At 38.9% G+C, this 17,482-nt stretch overlaps 1 protein-coding gene across 1 annotated transcript in view; it reads right to left on the reverse strand.

The window, feature by feature from the left end:
- Window positions 1-832: 832 nt before the first annotated feature.
- Window positions 833-17,482, reverse strand: part of NWD2 (NACHT and WD repeat domain containing 2) — a 50,290-nt gene continuing 33,640 nt past the window's right edge. The window contains 5 exon segments of the mRNA XM_015285678.4: window positions 833-5,692; window positions 5,694-6,539; window positions 8,066-8,655; window positions 8,965-9,109; window positions 10,313-10,516. Coding sequence (XP_015141164.1) covers window positions 2,606-5,692; window positions 5,694-6,539; window positions 8,066-8,655; window positions 8,965-9,109; window positions 10,313-10,516 — 4,872 coding nt within the window. The 3' untranslated portion in view covers window positions 833-2,605.

Below are 17,482 nucleotides of genomic sequence, written 5' to 3' on the forward strand. Positions count from 1 at the left end.
CTGTACTACTGTACAAAAGTGGGGAGGCAGAAAACAAGAGGAGCAAGTCTGAGTACACCACCAATAAACCACTCAGCTGAAGTGGGGCTGTCTAGGTTCTGGTACTTCTTCTCAACAAAGAATGTTTCTCTGTTTCTGTGTTTTGTTCTGTTTCTATGTTATAATCAGCTGTTACCCAATGTTGGTCACTCTGCTGGCAGATAAGAGATGTATTTTTACTGTTTCAAGATCACAAAAGAATTAACTTTCTGACACGCAGGTTATGCACAAGGACATAAAGACTGGCATGAGTGAGTTGTGCCCAGTTTTTGAAAGAAGGTGTAAGGAAGGTTGCTTACCTTCAGAACAGGAACCTCAGAGGAGTGGATTCCAGAACCAATTGCAGTTCCATAGCTCTTCAGAGGAGGGGGATTTCAAGCACTCCCCACTTTCCTGGGCTTTTTACTAGATAGGTTACACATATTTTCTGTGTGTTGAGTTGCATACAGACAGCATGTAATCTAATCATAAGGAGAACCTAAGCATGCTTTGTGAATTTCAGTGGCTTTTTAATGTTTGATTTATTTAACTCTAATGGGAAAAATACTGGAATTCTCCTTACAAACATAGCCCTTAAATAATCATTAAAATACAAGCTAATGGGAGCTGCAGATGTCTGCAGCTATGTCTCTCTGCTAGCACGAACTTTGCTGTTGTGGAGATGGCCAATATACACTCTGTACATCATTATTTTAAAGTCTTGAGATATAGCATGAACTGAGACTATAGTACACTAAAATGCATTATCCTACTGAAACTTTCCATAAAATTAAACTCTGCAAACACATACAAGTCTGTTTCATTAGTTTATTAGTACAAACAATGCATACACAAGACTGTATATTGTTTGAAGACTGCAATAGATTTCTAATTTAACAACTCTGTAACAAAATTTAACTAAATTTGACATTTATGAAAATATAAATCTCTGATTCAGTAGGTTTTCCCAACAATACAAAGTTTACATAAAAACATTCAATATGATCTATTAGTTGCAAACAAGTTAGGAAAAATCATTCAAGTCACTTAATATACTATATTGGCTTGTACATAGAACATTCACACACTACATTAAGTTCCAGCTTAGCATTCATTTCTTGGAAATCTGTGGCATGAAGTTCTCATTTTAAAAATAAAATTGTTTTGTTTAAGCCATTTGAAAAATTTTCCTCAGATGTGCCATCTTTAAGATACGTAAGGAGGGAGATATCTTCTTATGCTTTCAAATGATGTCCAGCATTTCTTTCACTTGGACGAAATGGAATTTTTTTTAAGCATTTGTCATTATTTCACAATTTCTGCCTTGAAACTGATAAAACTGTACAAAAGGCTCAGACAGTTCTAAAGCAGAAAGTGAAGCTTGTAGGTAAGAAAAACACATTACAAATTGGAACAATAGAGAACCTTTGGGCAGCATTTGCATTTGGTGGAGAATTAGCACATATACAAGCGGTCCCAGAGTGTTTAGTCATCTGATCTGTATTTAACGTGGGAAAGAACAGAAATGATAGTAAGGCAAATGTTTTTAAGATTAAAACATGGCATGTCTGAAAACTTTCTGTTAAGAGTACTTTGGGAACATAGGAGATACTTTAGACTTTCTTACATCAAAATGGATAGCCATCTTTTAACATAAATAAATTCATATTTGTTTATGTTTATCTGCAATGCCCTTTGTCTTTGAAAAAGTTTTCTTAATGACCTATACTAACACACACTATGAAGACATATAACTTCCTCAAACCAAAAACGAAAACCCAACTCTATATTCCTTTGATGATCTAGGTTTAATATCTTTTTTTTTATATATCACAATACAGAAACCTGAAATCCCTGCATGCAGTTAAAAAAAAAGTTTTAGTCCTTTCATTGAGGTGAACAAGTATTTACCACCTCACATATTGTCACATTTGCAGCTGGCTGGTACCTACGCCTTTCAACCCCCTAAATCAATCCCAATTAAAAAAAAAAAAAAAGTATTTTTAAAATGATGATGGAATGTATCAAGTGTTCCAGGTTGGCAGGTGACATCTTGTCATTGCACCATCAAGCAAGAAATATACATTTTTGCAAGTGGATATAAAGTTGGCTGTTAGCTATAGATTCAGCTCTGACCACTTATAGGCGACTTAGTTTATTATAAACAGTGGTCTGCCTCTTCTTTCCGATCACATGGAACTTTAGCTCTAGTTAAAGCAGTCTGTCAATCGCAGATAAGATCAGCGAACCTCTGTAATAGCATAACAATTTTGAAAGTATTGCTAGAAATTGTTAATCAAGGCCCTGGTGAAATCTTGGACTGAACCTTGTCTTCCGAAAATAAAAAAAAACCCTGCAGCCCATTGCTTAAATATTTGCTTCATGTTCCCTTCCCCCCATTTATTTTTATTTTTTTTATTTTTGCGTGTTTGTGTACGTAAATGTAAGAATATTTGTAAAGGAAAAAATAGCTGGTCTGCCCTCTGCTGTTAATGTCTTCCAAGAAATGCACTGATTTTTACTTGAATTCAGAAGACAAATCTATGCATGTATACTATTACTCAGGTAAACTAGTCGGGACAGATACTCAGTTGTCAGCAGCAAAACTGTGTCCTCTGCAGTCTATGGCTGAGCACACCTTTTCATAGCAATAGTTGTGTTTTTTGGTTGGTGTTGCTTCACTCACCTCAGGTTCTATAACTGTAATGGGGCTATCCCTGGCAAACACTTCAGTTGATTCCCTCCATATGCAGTCTGCAGTCACTTTGAAGCTATAATTGTGACATTTTGGTCTAATCACTTGTGTTGTGTTGTTGAAAATCTGACGGCTGTTTGAAGTAGCAATTTTGATTTTCAGTGCCGCGTCGACTCGATCCACTACAGTGTAAGTGCCTATACTTCCGTCATCAAATCCAATAATAATATTTAAATGTCTCTGTGAGAGTGTAAGGAAAGTGGGAGTCTTATAAAGAGAACAGGCACCAATGTTTTTGCCATCCGCTAGCCTCATTACAATTAAGCTAGAGATTGCACCATTGTCATCATCTTCATTGAGAAAACAGATGTACACAAGATAGCGGCCATCACGAGACAGCCTTTGCCGCCAGATAATACCTGGAGCATGAACTACACGAAGTTTTCCACTGTGTAGATCAAGCACATTGATGTTCTCATCACCACGGGTTATAATTCCTAGCTTGCCATTTGGAGACATTTCAAAGTCTTCCAAATTTTTCAGGAAATTGGTAGGCAGTTGTACACGTCTGCAGATCACTTCCTCTGTTAAGCTCCAGATGTTCACAGTTTCAGTAGATGTTATAAATACGATAATATCTGGGCAGTCAGGTATCAGTTTGACATCTACAATGCTTGCACCATCATCACAGCAAAACTTCTTGGTTATACTGCCTGTCCAGAGACTCACTGCCAACACTTTATTCTTTGCCATTCCAACCACAAATGTATTTGCAGTTGTTATAAATGCATTCTGTAAGGCAACTAAAATATTGCAAACCCTATGTCCTGTGGCCAGTCGCCAAACTCTGGATGCATTTTGCTCACAGAGGGAGACTACAAACTGATCATTATGAGTTATCATTAGCTCTGAGATTTTTTGCCCGTTAATGCGAAAGATGTTTTCGCCACTAACAGTGTGCCACACATACTGGCTGCATTTATCATCTGATGTTACCATTATTTCTCCAGAAGAGGTCAGCACACAGTTTTCAACAATACCTTCGTGCTTGAATATAGCTTCAATATATCCAGTGCTGAAGTTCCATTTGTGGACAGAATCTGATCCATCCAATGTGTATATTAATTCACCTCTGGCTGGCAACACCAGTCTTTGGATAGGTTTGCCAGATTTGTCAATATTGGACATAGCAGTTATGATGTCTATATCCCAGATAGAAAGGACACCACTGGTGGATAAAGATAGCAGCATGTTATGATGATTTGATTTAATTAGCCTGACTATAGTTCCTGAGATTTCCTGTAAGCTTGCCATACACTGTCCTGTATCTCTTCTCCAAACAAAAATGGCTGAGGTATTTTCCATTGAAGCAATTATACAGTTGCCATTTTTGGACAACACAGCAGATATAAAGCGCTCATTGTGTTTAGCTCTAAACTTTTCAGCTACCTTCCACACATGAGTGTCAAGAAGCTCAATGCTGAGAGCCTTACAAATTAAAATTGCACTTTGGTCTTCAGAAAGCTCTATGCTGACAACCTCACTGTCATCTCTCCTGCAGTCAAAGTCATCTGTAAGCTGGGGATTTGTGATCTCCTCTGTATTCCAAACAGAGAGGCTGCCTTCACTGTCCACCATCACCATTTCTTGGGCCTTGTCCAGAATGAGAAGGAATTTCACAAATCCACCAGAAAATTCAGAGGTCACGGTGGCCAGCTTTTCTCCACTGCCTAAGTGAAAAATGGTTGTTGTGTTCAGATACTGTCCACAGAAGGCATAAACTCCATCTGGAGAACACTGAACACAGGTTACCTCATACCAGCAGTGGAAATGATAGAGAGGCCAGCCATAAAGAAGGTCTATTACAGTGACATCTTTGCTGGCTTCCAGCCACGCAAGTGCATGATTGACTGATAATGTAAACCCATTTATAAAACTGGAGGCCCCCCCTAATCCACAATGTTTTGACCCCTTAATTTCCATTTCAGACAAAAGACAGGAATTTATGTTATCATATATCAAAAGAGTGTTGTTTGTTGTAGCCACTACAAGATACCTTTCATCACTAGTAAGTTTCATCCCTATGATAACAGATGGAGAGGTTGTAATCTGCCTCAGTAGTTGTCGAGTCTCTACATCCCAAGTGCTGATGGAACCATTTTCCAAAGCAGCGATGATTGTACTGGGATTAAAAGTAGGCAGAATTTCAGTGACATGCATGCAGCTGGATGACAGTGGCAGGCGCTCAGGGCTGTAAGTTACATCCATGGAAGAATGCAAGGGGACAATAGAGCAGTACTTGGGCCCGTCCTTGTCGCATTCTAAGAGGAGATGTCTGAGTTTAGGCAGTGAACTTACTACTGGCAGAAGCCTCTGTTGCAACTCAGCAGAGAGTGAGCCTGGGTATTTTACTACTTTGAACTTGATACTGCGGAGGGTACTGGCCAGAAATTTCAGTTCCTTTTCCTGCGAGTAGGCGTAAGCCAGTTCTATGTCAGAAAGTGCTTTATCAAACTGCCCTATTCTAATCATGGTGTACAGCCAGCTGAAGTTCATAATGACTCCATACAGCAGATCATCTGTTCTTCCACATCTTGTCAAGTGATGAATAAGCTCTGTCATTTTTCTATGATTGATAAAAAAGATGTCAGGCTCCAAGGGATTACACTGAAAAACCCATGGCTGATCAGGCGCCTGCCTGTCAAAAGCAATCTGATCCATGCAGTGCTTTTCTTCCTCATTCAGGCCTCTACTACCACGGTCAGGGCAACTGTTCAAATATTGGTCATTGCTGTAAAAAGGTTTTCTTCGTCCACCTGACCAAACACCAAGAAAATATTCTGCCATGATCATGTGCATTTCCTGCAAATCTTCTTCATTGTTCAGATACAATTTCTGGGCAATTAGGTGCAAGTGTCTATTTGCCCAAAGAAGAAGGGTAACATTTTTCACTTGTCGCTCTATTAAGTATCCCTGCAAATCCCTCCTTAAGCCTTGCAATGTATACATACGGAATTCTCAGTGGGTTACTTTCTCGGATACTCTCACTTACTTCATACATAACACTGTTGTCAAGGGCCAAAATATCTTCCAGTTCCATTTCACTCAGGCCAGATTTGGACATAGTGATGTAGCCAAGTGCTCTTGACAGTAGTCGTGATCCACATTTACCTTCCAGTGACCAAAACAGCTGCTCTATGCTTTCATGTACTGTGACACAGAGGGAGGTCTCATCCACGTCTTTGTGGGATCTCCAGTTCTTGACCTCTCTGAAGGTTAAGTTCACAAACATAGGCAGTGTGCACTTGGAGAATGCTTCATTGACGTAGATTTGTTGCCCTGATGTTACTTTTCTTTTAACTCGCAGCAGCTGATGTTTCAGTACTTGGCTACACATCTTTCTGTCCCTTGCAGTCAATTCAATGTAGTTGTCTTCTTCATGAATAAGGCACCTCAGTTTTTGCAGGATTCCATGCTTGTTTGGCAGTGTTGACAAAATTATCCGTACTGAACGGGGAAGGTGAATGGGAAGCCACCAAAGCTTCCTAGCATCATCACTATCCGTTAGCTGTTCTAGGGCATCGAATATTATCACCAATGGCCTGTGGAATGAAGACTCATTCAAAAGATTTATGAACAAATCCCGAAGGTCATGAATCTTTTTTGGGTAACTTTGCACGAGGCAACGATAGTTGACTGCTAATTGTTCACAAATGCTTTGAAGTATATTCTTCAGATCTATGCTTGTTTCAGTGGATCCCAAAAATCTTATAATTACCACAGGGTCAGAATCAGGTCCCATCTCTTCTTGCAGCCAGGAATAGGCCTGAAATACAGAGCATTATTTAGTTAGGATCTAAACAAAGCACAGTAACAGAGTTTATAAACAGTAATAGCCTATATATAAATAAACATTTCTAAATGTGACTGGTTGAATGGAAATGTGCTCACTAGTAGAGCTTGAGGCTGCTTTTGATTTCTGTGCACTGGATGAAATTTTTATCTTATGTCATCTTTGTGTAGCCCAAAACACTAAGGCCCAGATCTATAAGAGGTTTAAATCTATGGTGACCTGAGCAGAATTTAGTCCATAAATCCCAGGGTACTCTTTGCAAAATCCATGTCTTACTTCTGAAAATCTGTAGGTAGATATTCTTATTAATAAACTTCCTTAGACACTAAGTGATGTCATCCTTGGCCAATCAGACAAGTTTGGCACCTAAGCTTGTTTAATATTAATTCCCAGTTGAGTATAAATACATACCCTGGCAATTCTGTTGGACAGGAATGGGAGTATTGAACTTTCTCAGCTGGTTACTTTAACTCCTGGGCCAATGAAGTACACTCTCTCTTGGTGTGCCTGTGGCTCTTTTATGCTGCCACAACGGGTAAACAGAATTACTTAATATATTTTTTGGTTAGCGTACTATAAGCAAGTGAGGAATGTGGCTGTAAATCCTCACAGTCAGTGCAGGCTAACTTGCTCAGTTCTCTCACGTGCTAATTCTTTTCACTTCACTTGAAGTTATTACAGAATATTTTAAGAGAAAAAATGTAACCAAAGCCTCTGGGTGAACTTATGTACTGAAATGAGATTTTTGAGCTGCAAATCCCTATTTTATGTAGGCAACAAATGTGAATCTATAGGAAGTCACATTTGAGAAAGGTAGGATTTTAAACATTATTGTTCCTCTGTCTATTTCTTTCTGGTTGATATGGCTGTTTCCCAATCAACTGTGTCAAATTCTCTGGTCACCCTCTAGGAAACTCGAAGTTGTGACTTTCAGCTAGAGTATTAGGCTTAGAGATGCCAGCTTGATTTTTTTTTTCTTCTGCATCTGGTCCTGTGTTGCACAGTGTTTCTCCTCATGTCCCTGTAGTACTCAGCTCAGTGGTTGAAGAAGCATGTCGGATAAAAAAAGGTATTTTTGCTGATTATTACAGATAGTTGTAGCTAGTGTATCAGACTAATTCTGGAGTAATTTCTGATGAGAATGTTAAACAAGATAGCATACCTTGGAAAAGCATTTGTGAATAAGATTAAAAACAGCATATGATGTTTAGATGGTTCCAGATTCATAGGACTTTAGAGGAACAAAAGGGAAAGAGATCATTCTAAAATACATGTTTTTAATCCTACCCACCTTTTGAAAGCTCTAATAAGTCTTTTTTTAATTCACTTGGGTATATGATACAGACCCATTGTTATTTTTTGTTATTAAAAAGTAGTCCTTTTCTGAACATATATACAATAATATGCAGTATGTGAGTTTTATAATCTGTATTTTACTAAGCTGGTCTTTATGCACTAATGATCCTGGCATCACCATTCTATGTAAGGTATTTATTTACCTTCTTTGCCACTTCGGCTAATAAAAGAGTTTTCCCTGTGCATGGTCCTCCGTATATGATAAGAGGGTTAATGTGTCCTATTTTGCTAGGTAGAACATACTTGTGAACTATGTTTAATGCCTCACATCTGTATTCATAAAAAGTGGAGTATGTTTTACATAGTGATGAATGTTGAAGAACTTCATCATACAGCAGGTCTGTCTCGGTGTCAAAATTCTGCTGCACTGTCGCCTGGATTATATCGATCATGTCTTCATAGAACTGTTTACCAAGTCCTTCAATGTAATGATTCTCCACTTCTTGGGAGTACCCTAGTTTCATGTCACAGTGAGTGACGGATGTGTACACTCTCAGATTGGAAGATGCAACGATGGTAGGAATGAATTCATCCCTGAGCTTGATTAGTTTCTCATGAGCTTCGGGATCTCGTAGAAACTTCCCAGCTGTATGTACTACATCCATGTATTTTCCCATCTCTGGAATTTTAACAAAACGCTCAATGTTGGCAATTTTCCGAATGTAGCAAACACACTTCTTTAGGAAAGCTGGTGTTTGTTTACCCAAGGCAAAGTCAAGTTCATCTTCAATAGCTGAGGATGAAAAGAGAACAGAGTCCTTGTTATCCTTTTTTTTTAAACAGTTTAAGATCCTGCCCTCCTCCACCCTCCCCCACCAACATGCAGACTCTTCAATGATTGCATCTGTTTTCTGTAAGAAGCAGAAAAAGCACAGAAAAATTGCTGGGTACGTTCATAAAGGCTTCAGTCTCAAGCAAGCATAATGAGCATTTTTTTTACCTGAATCATGTGAGAAATTCCAACAGAAATATATTTTCATGTTTGTGGAAAGGTTGGTAGAAAAGATAATAAATGAGCATACAAAAATAATCTGAACTTTACCAGAGGAGAGATATCTCTTTGCTTGGCTATGTTTCATTTTTCCTTTTTCATACAGCAATTTCACAGCAGTCTTAAAAATCTTCTTTATTTCTTCTGATATATCTTGCCATTTGTTCTCATTCATAGAGTTTGAAGAAGGTTCCATCTTTAAAAAATATCCACAGTTAAACAGTAGGCTATAATACAGACATCTACAACTTCAGAAAGTAAAGGTCTACTGTTCAAGGTCATAAATAATATGGTAACAGAGAAACATATCCGCTAGAAAAAAATGAACAAGTTCACCTTTTTATACTGTAGATAATCATGATGTATATTCCACCTTAGAATAACAAAAGTTATTTACTTTGAATAGTTTCTGAATTCCTCCTGTAGACAGCTGATGAAATATTCTTCAAGAATAAGACCAAAGAAACCTTTGTCTATAAAGTGCTTTGAGATGCAAGCCTGAAATAATATTAAAGAAGCTGTAATACTTCTAAAAATTATTTTTCCTATTAATGACAAATATTAATAATAATAATTAAAACTTGGATTTCAAAATTGAAAATGATTTTCCTAGTACTTACAGTTAAGCACTGCACATTTGAAAAAATATGGGATTTTATCTGACATTACTTTAGTCCATACATTGCTATAGTAACAGTAATCTTAGTGGCATTGGTGAGGGCCTGTGAGATAAATTCATGAGTCCCTTTAGAGGGTATCTGTCAGGTACCACAATGGTGGTTTCTGTAACACAGCTGGCAGTTGCTGCTGTGCTACTGCAGGTGACATGTTCAAGGGGTGCCTTGTTTTCCTGGAAGCGGGAGGGTGGAACAGGAAGAAGAGTGGCCCCGAGGGCTATGTTCCTTAGCAACTTTCTTGACGTGTTCAGAACAGTTTGTCTTTTATTACTTTCACTGAGTTTATGTGATGTAACTCTGTGCTAGCTTTAAGTTACAAACATCCTTTGGTAACTCCTGTTTCTCACTAGCTTGAGGAAAGGTAAGAACTTTTAATAACAAATAAAAGTTGAGCTTTATTCAAAAGGATATTGCAGTAAATATGCAATATATAGCAACATAATACTGCATTCAACTCACTAAACATTTCTGTGTTAATGTTTTTTAATGTAGGAGGGTAGAATTGAGCCCTGGGTAACACATAATTTTTACTGTCACCAATTAACGACAAATGCATGTTTTAAAAATGATAATTAATGGTGTTGGAAAATCTTCCATTAGAATGCAGTTATTAAGTTAAAAGCATGGGAGGTGCCGAGGGATTGCATTAGGCACTTGTGTCACTCACTCTTGCAGAGCTTTTTCCACTGACAGAATTTTTGAAGGAGGAGAATGCGACTTACTGTATTCTGGTAGCTCTTCAGCATTTCAGATTTCGGCCTGAGGTAATATGCTGGTGGCACTGCGTTCTCATCTCTGCAGTACCACTCTTCTATAATTCTGGTCTCTAGCTTGGCCTCCACAGCGGCATCCAGGATCATTTCAAATTCAGCTGACTCCACTTCCCCTGGGATGCGGATGTTCCCATACTTCTCTCCCAGTAGACCCTGTGTATTTGCGGGAAATAGGGATTACATTTTTCTTCTTAGTGATGTGAAAACCCTCCACAGGATCTGAATTTCTTAAACATCAGTATTGTAATTATTTCACGGCTTTGAAATTAACAGAAAGGGAACACACACAACGTAAAATGAATTACATTGAGATTATTGTGTTGAGCTCCATCCCACTATGATCACCTGGTAGATTTTCAAGCAGATCCACCATCCTTCTTAACATTAACTGGTAATGAAAATACAAAGGCACAACAATACAAATCCTCACATGAGGTTGGGTTCATCTCACATTAACGTTATTAAAAATGCAGCCTCTACTAGAAATGCCAAGATTGATGTTGTAGAACCCCAAGTTACTTTGCTGTCTTGTATTCCCACGCTGCAAAAATATGTTCACTGTCTTTGCCCCAGCAGCTGTCCAGGGAATTCACAGTGGAGAAAGGGACCAATACCAAAATCCACTTTATTACTTAAGTGCGTGTGTTTGGTATAAATGTAAAGATTTGTGAAAATCAGTTCATAAATTGTGTTACCTTCAAAACTGAGGCGTAAAATATTGATTATAATGCCATGAATAGATTCTCTATAACTTAGTTTTGTAGTTTTCTGTCTATAAATATTGAATAAAAAAAGATTGGGAAAACTTTTTTGGAAGATAAAGCTGTAGGACGTTTCTGCATTCTTTCTACATATTGTGGAATGTTTTTGATGCTGTGATTTATTCTGCATTCAAATGTTGGTCCACAGCAGTCAGTGAGAATTCTCACTTTGTTTAAAATAGAATTTCATTTTTTATTTCTTTTGTCATTTAAATATATTCAGTAAAGATTCTGAATTAATGAGAAGAAACACTTAGTGTGGAGAGGAACCAACAGTATCAGCATCTTGATTTGAATCAGAAAGATCTCTTAGCAAAGTAATGCTAATGCAAATAAAGTACTACCCTAAAAATGTAAATGACCTTGTTTGTAAATAATAAAAATCTAAATAATTATTATTTTTAAACCACTCATCATAATGAGAAGCTGTTCTAAACTTTTTCAGCTGTAACTAAACCCTGCAAATCAATAACTGATTATGATGAAGCTTCACTGATTTTAGAAATGTGATGCTGCTGACAGCCTTCTCTGAATCCAGTTGTGTTGGCAGAAGGTACTCAAGCGGCTCATCCTGCTAGCTGCTGTAGCCTCAGATCAGAGACATCAGAGCACTTAATGCAAACACTTCCTAATCTGTTTCAGACAAAATGTAACCACAGCCCATATTTTCTAACCTGACTGGCTTTTGCCTGGAGCAGACAAGGGAGAGCACACATGAAGTGCAGTGCTGGCTCTGATGGCAAGTGGTTGGCCTGACAGCCCTGTAATTTTGGAATTCTGAAGCTGCAGAGTTTAAACACAATATAATGTCATTTTCCTCTTATCAAATGAGGTTAATTACTCTACAGTACCAAACTTGTACAGTCAGAGTGATGTAGAAATCTCATAAATTTCTTAGTGGAGCTTTGCTATGCAAATTACCTTAAATAGCAATTCATGAGGCTACACTTTTTGTAAATTTAAGTCCAATGGAATGTCCAAGCGAAGCTCAATAGTTGGGCCATTCATTAGCAATATTAAAATGTCAATATTAAAAAGTCTTGTTTTATTGCACTGCATTTAGTCAACTAAATTTATTTTGTTTTGGGGTTTTTTTTTGCTTTTCTGGTACAGTTCATGCTATTCTCTTTCCACTGCATGAGAGGTGAGAAAAGAAAAGCACTACCTTAAAATTTAAATGCAGATTTTTTTTTTCTTATCTGTTATTGCAACAGACATTATATAAGTAATCCTGTATTAGAGATCGTCTTCCTAACCACTTGAGCAAAAAAAAAAAAAAAAAAAAAAAAGGGAATTCTAACACAAACAGAATAGAATCATAGAATCCTTAGAGTTGGAAGGGATCTTTGAAGTCATCTTGTCCAACTCCTCTGCAATGAACAGGGACATCCACGGCTCGATCAGGTTGCTCAGATCCTGGTTCAGCCTGGCCATAAATGTCTCCAGGGATGGGGCATACACCACATTGCTGGGCAACCTGCTCCTGTACCTTACCACCCTCACTGTAAAAGATACTCTTCCTTACATCCAGACTAAACCATTTCTCCTTGTTCTATCACCTCATGCCCTGCTAGAGTCTATCCCCTTCTTTCTTGTAGCTCCCCTTTAGATACTGGCTCCCTGGAGCCTTCCCTTCTCCAGGCTGAACAGTCCCAGCTCTCTCATCCTGTCCTTGCAGAGGAGGTGCTCCATCCCTTGGATCATTTTTGTGGCCCTTTGGATGCACTCCAACAAGTCCATGTCTCTCCTGTACTGAGGACTCCACTAACTCCAGGTGAGGCCTCACCAGCACAGAGTAGGGGGGCAGGATCAACTCCCTCGCCCTGCTGGCCACGCTTCTTTTCATAGAATCATAGAATTGCTAAGGTTGGAAAAGACCCACAGGATCATCCAGTCCAACCATTCGCCCTTCACCAATGTCCCATGTCCCTCAATACAACATCCAAACGCTCTTTGAACACCACCAGGCTCAGTGACTCCACCACCTCTCTGGGCAGCCCATTCCAGTGCCTGACCACCCTTTCAGAGAAGCAGTATTTCCTAACATCCAGCCTGAATCTTCCCTGGCGCAGCTTGAAGCCATTCCCTCTAGTCCTATCACTAGTCACACGAGAGAAGAGGCTGACCCCCAGCTCACTACATATAAGGTCTCCCCTGAGCCTCCTCTTCTCTAGACTGAACAATCCCAGCTCCTTCAGCTGCTCCTCATAAGGCCTGTGCTCCAGACCCCTCACCAGCTTTGCTGCCCTCCTCTGCCCTCCTCCTCCTTTTGATGCAACCCAGGATATGGTTGACTTTCTGGGCTGCAAGGGCACATTGCTGGCTCATGCCCAGCTTACTATCCACAAGTACCCCCAAGTCCTATAATACTAGAATCACTGTGGATGATTTTGTCATGTGCTTTTAAATAAAATGGAGGCCTATGCAAATATTATTTGAAAGATATTACATTTTCTAATTGAATGGTCTTCTGTAATTGTGCTCACTGCATGACTGGAAATCACAGGTGGGATTTTCATAGAAGTCCTTCATAAGCTGCAAGAATTAGTCACACCCAGAGCACACCTCTGAAGCTTTGCTTTCTACTGAGAGAATGATGAGCATGCCAAGTTCCTGGGGAACAGCTCTTCACTTAAACATATTTTGCTGGATGTATAGTATGCTTTTCACCAACAGTTATCACTAGTTTAAAAACAAAACAAAACAAACAAAACAGAAAAACATAACTAAGAACAAAAGTAGACTATATGCGTTTGCTGGAATCTTAACAAAATTTGTTTGTTATGCTACGTGATATCCTTTGAATGGGTGCATTGCATGCACAGGCTGTGAGAACAGCATCTTCCATTCTTGCATATGCTGAGGCTTGGAAGTATCTCCTTCCAGGCTGTTTCCAAGAAAAAGCCATCTCCTCTCTACTTTTCTGGATTTATATCTGTTTGTATAAATATTATTGTGTCAGGGTTCCACAAAAACATCCAAAACTTTAGATGCCTAAATGAGAAACTTAGAACGGCACACCTTTCAACTATGAGAGTGGTGAGGTGCTGGAACAGGCTGCCCAGAGAGGTTGTGGATGCCCTGTCCCTGGAGGTGTTCAAGGCCATGTTGGATGGGGCCCTGGGCAGCCTGGTCTAGTATTAAATGTAGAGGTTGGTGGCCCTACCTGTGGTGGGGGGTTGGAGATTCATGATCCTTGAGGTCCCTTCCAACCCAGGACATTCTGTGATTCTCCAGGGGCTTCAGCATCTAAGATGCAGCTATGCTAGAGGTAGGCAACAGCCTCTGAAACTGTCTATCCCTCTCTCATTATTCACTATACATTCAAGTAGGAAAACCAGAACAACAGAATTTAAAAAACATAAAGTTTCTCACAATCTTCATGTTTCATCACACTAAATGAAAATAAGAATATTGTCATTTATGTGCTTTATGAAATATAACACAGCACTCTGCAGTAATAACCTAAAACTTCAATTTGCGATAACGACATTGGGACAATTTGATGATGATTATAGGAAATTATTTTTTAAAGGCAAGTATAATGTTTACACTATATTCAGTACTAGGAAACAGTGTTATATGCAGACTTGTAAGTCTAAATTTCCCACCTGATAAGTCATTTTTGTTTAGTAGTAAAATAACAAATTAAAGATTCATTAGATTGAAGATGATTGAACTGTTTAAAACTACCAGGCTGGTAAATGTATAAAACCCTCAACAACTAATTGTATCAGAGAGAACTTCATAGAATTGACAACGGAACAACCTCAGCAGTAGTCTTGTTAGCTTTGTTGTGCCTGAGACTGAAGTTAAAGGAAAATTATTAAAGGCAAATTAAAGAATTACTGTTTAGGTCCAGATGGAAAATATTTTCCTTCTACTCTGGGTGTGGGAAGATATTAAATTATAGATACAATCACAATAATGAGCAAAAGTAGAAAACTAACGAGATTTGAATTGGATCTTGACTCTTTGCCAACGTAGAAAGCTGCAGGTTCATTGAAAGTACAGATGTGCAGCTGGTGAATGACCAGATCCAACAATCTTCTGCTGGGCTTCATTGAATCATAGAATGGCTTAGGTTGTAGGGGACCTTAAAGATCATTGAGTTCCAACCCTCTGTCGTGGGCAGGGTTGTCAGCCACTAGATAAGGCTGCCCAGGATCCCATCCAACCTGACCTCAAATGTCTTCAGAAATTGGGAATCCACAACCTCTCTGGGCAACTTGTTCCAGCACCTCACAAGTCTCTGTGTAAAAAATTTCTTCCTAAGAAAAGAATCTCTTTTCTTCTAGGTTAAAGCCATGCCTCCTTGTCCTATCACTATCAGACTGTGTAAAAAGTTGGTCCCTGTCTGGCTTGTAAGTTCCCTTCAAGTACTGGAAGGCCACAATGAAATCTCCCCAGAGCCTTTTCTTCTCCAAGCTAAACAAGCTTTCTTCTCCTCAGACTTCCTTTACAGGAGAAATGCTCCATCCCTTTGATCCTCTTTGGAGCCCTTCTCTGGACCCTCTCCAAAAGCTCAATATCATTCCGGTACTGGGGGTCCCAGTCTTGGACACAGTAGTCCAACTAAGGCCTTGCAAAGGCAAAGTAGAGCGGGACAATCACCTCCCTCTCCCTGCTGGCCACTCCTCTTCTGATGCAGCCCAGGATACTATTGGCCTTCTGGGCTGAAAGACCGCACTGCTGTCTCATGTCCAGCTTTTTGACCACCAGGATTCCCAAGATCCTCTCTACAGGACTGCTCTCAATGAATCTTTGTTCCACTTTTTGCTTCATCTCAGTTTGGGCACATGTAACTTCCTGATGCTTTTACCACTGCCTTGGATTGTCTACCTATGAAATGAGGCTAATGACAGCTTGCAAAAAAAGCATTTATGTTGTGACTACTAATATATAATGGATCTCATGTATTTATATTTCAGCAGGGAATGGAACTGTAGCTTTACTTTGTCAAAATTGTTTTTTAAGAGGAAAATATCTTTTGAACAGTAACAAATATTTTCATTTGACTTTTTTCTTTACCTGCTGCTAATAATTGTGTCCATGCCTCCAATAATTTGGTTGAAATTTGTAGGTAAATATATTTATTTTTATAACTTCAGCTGACTGCAGAAACCATGAAAGAAGAAATATTTTTTTCTTTTTGAAATGGTTGTTGTGGAAGTATAATAAAAACACTTCTGTGCTGAGAAATAGATACACTTTTTTTTTCAGTCTGCCTGGATATGCATTTATGCTCCTTGGCTTGAGAAACAGTGCTTTGGCTCACTGAGGCATGCCCTAATTTCTCTCTTCTTTTTCCCTGGAGGCTGTGCAGAAGTACAAGGAGATGGCGGTGTTGGCAAGGCTATAGGCATTTCAGAAACTTCATAAGGGTATTGGTTTCAGTTCCATGAAGAACAAAAAGGGTTCGTTGTACAGTCAGTACAAAAACTGACTGTAACTGGAGCTGAAAGGATGGAGTACAAGTGCTGAAGTCTTTTGCTGTGAGTAATGTTTCTGATATGAGGTATGAGAATGATGGTGGTGTTACTTGATAAAGAGGGCAGCTGTAACCAAGTGAACCATTTCCTTTGGCTCTGAACTTCAACCACAGTACAATATTTCTAAATTTCAGAGCCTTCTCCTAGTGGTAGGGAGATAGAAAATAACTATGAAGGATTTCTTGGGGCACAGTGGGTAGGAACTAACAGTCAGGGTGAATGTACTTCCTCAGAAGAAATTCATGACCTACTTCCCTGATGCACTTTGCTATATCAGAACTTTTCTTTCTTCTGGAGATAAAAATATCAATGATCTACTTTCTCCAAAATCTTTCATCTGTCTTATATGTGATTATAGTCTACTGCTTTGGTCCGTTTAGTTGCCTTTTCTTTCACCATCATTGCTGGGTCTTTAATCTCCCTGAGTATGTGTGCAGGTGAGAAAAACAGTCAAAGAGAATAAAAGAGAGAGGTCTGTGAATAAAGATAGAGTAGAGGAAGTACTGTAGAAGATTTTGCCTACCTGTGGCTGTACATTTGAGCCGCTCACTCACTCAAATTCTCCTTCATGCAAATGAATCATTCTCACTTTTTTTTTTTTTTTTTTTTTTTTTTTTTTTTGAAATTGAGTGGAAGACTTCTTAATGGGCATGTACACTTTTCCTCTCACACAAACCTTAAGACCTTGCAGGTAACTTTTACTGCAAGCACAAATTCCTGTTAGTTCTCAGATAGGTCTCATTGCAGTTTCTAACAGAGGAGCTGAGTAGAGAAAGAAACTACGAGGGTTAGTTCTAATAATGGATCTCAACAAACACCCCCGGACTGCAGTTGATAACCTTGCCTGTGGAAATCCCTACCCTTCC

This window comes from Gallus gallus, chromosome 4, assembly GCF_016699485.2.
Source record: "Gallus gallus isolate bGalGal1 chromosome 4, bGalGal1.mat.broiler.GRCg7b, whole genome shotgun sequence".
Lineage (NCBI taxonomy): Eukaryota > Metazoa > Chordata > Aves > Galliformes > Phasianidae > Gallus > Gallus gallus.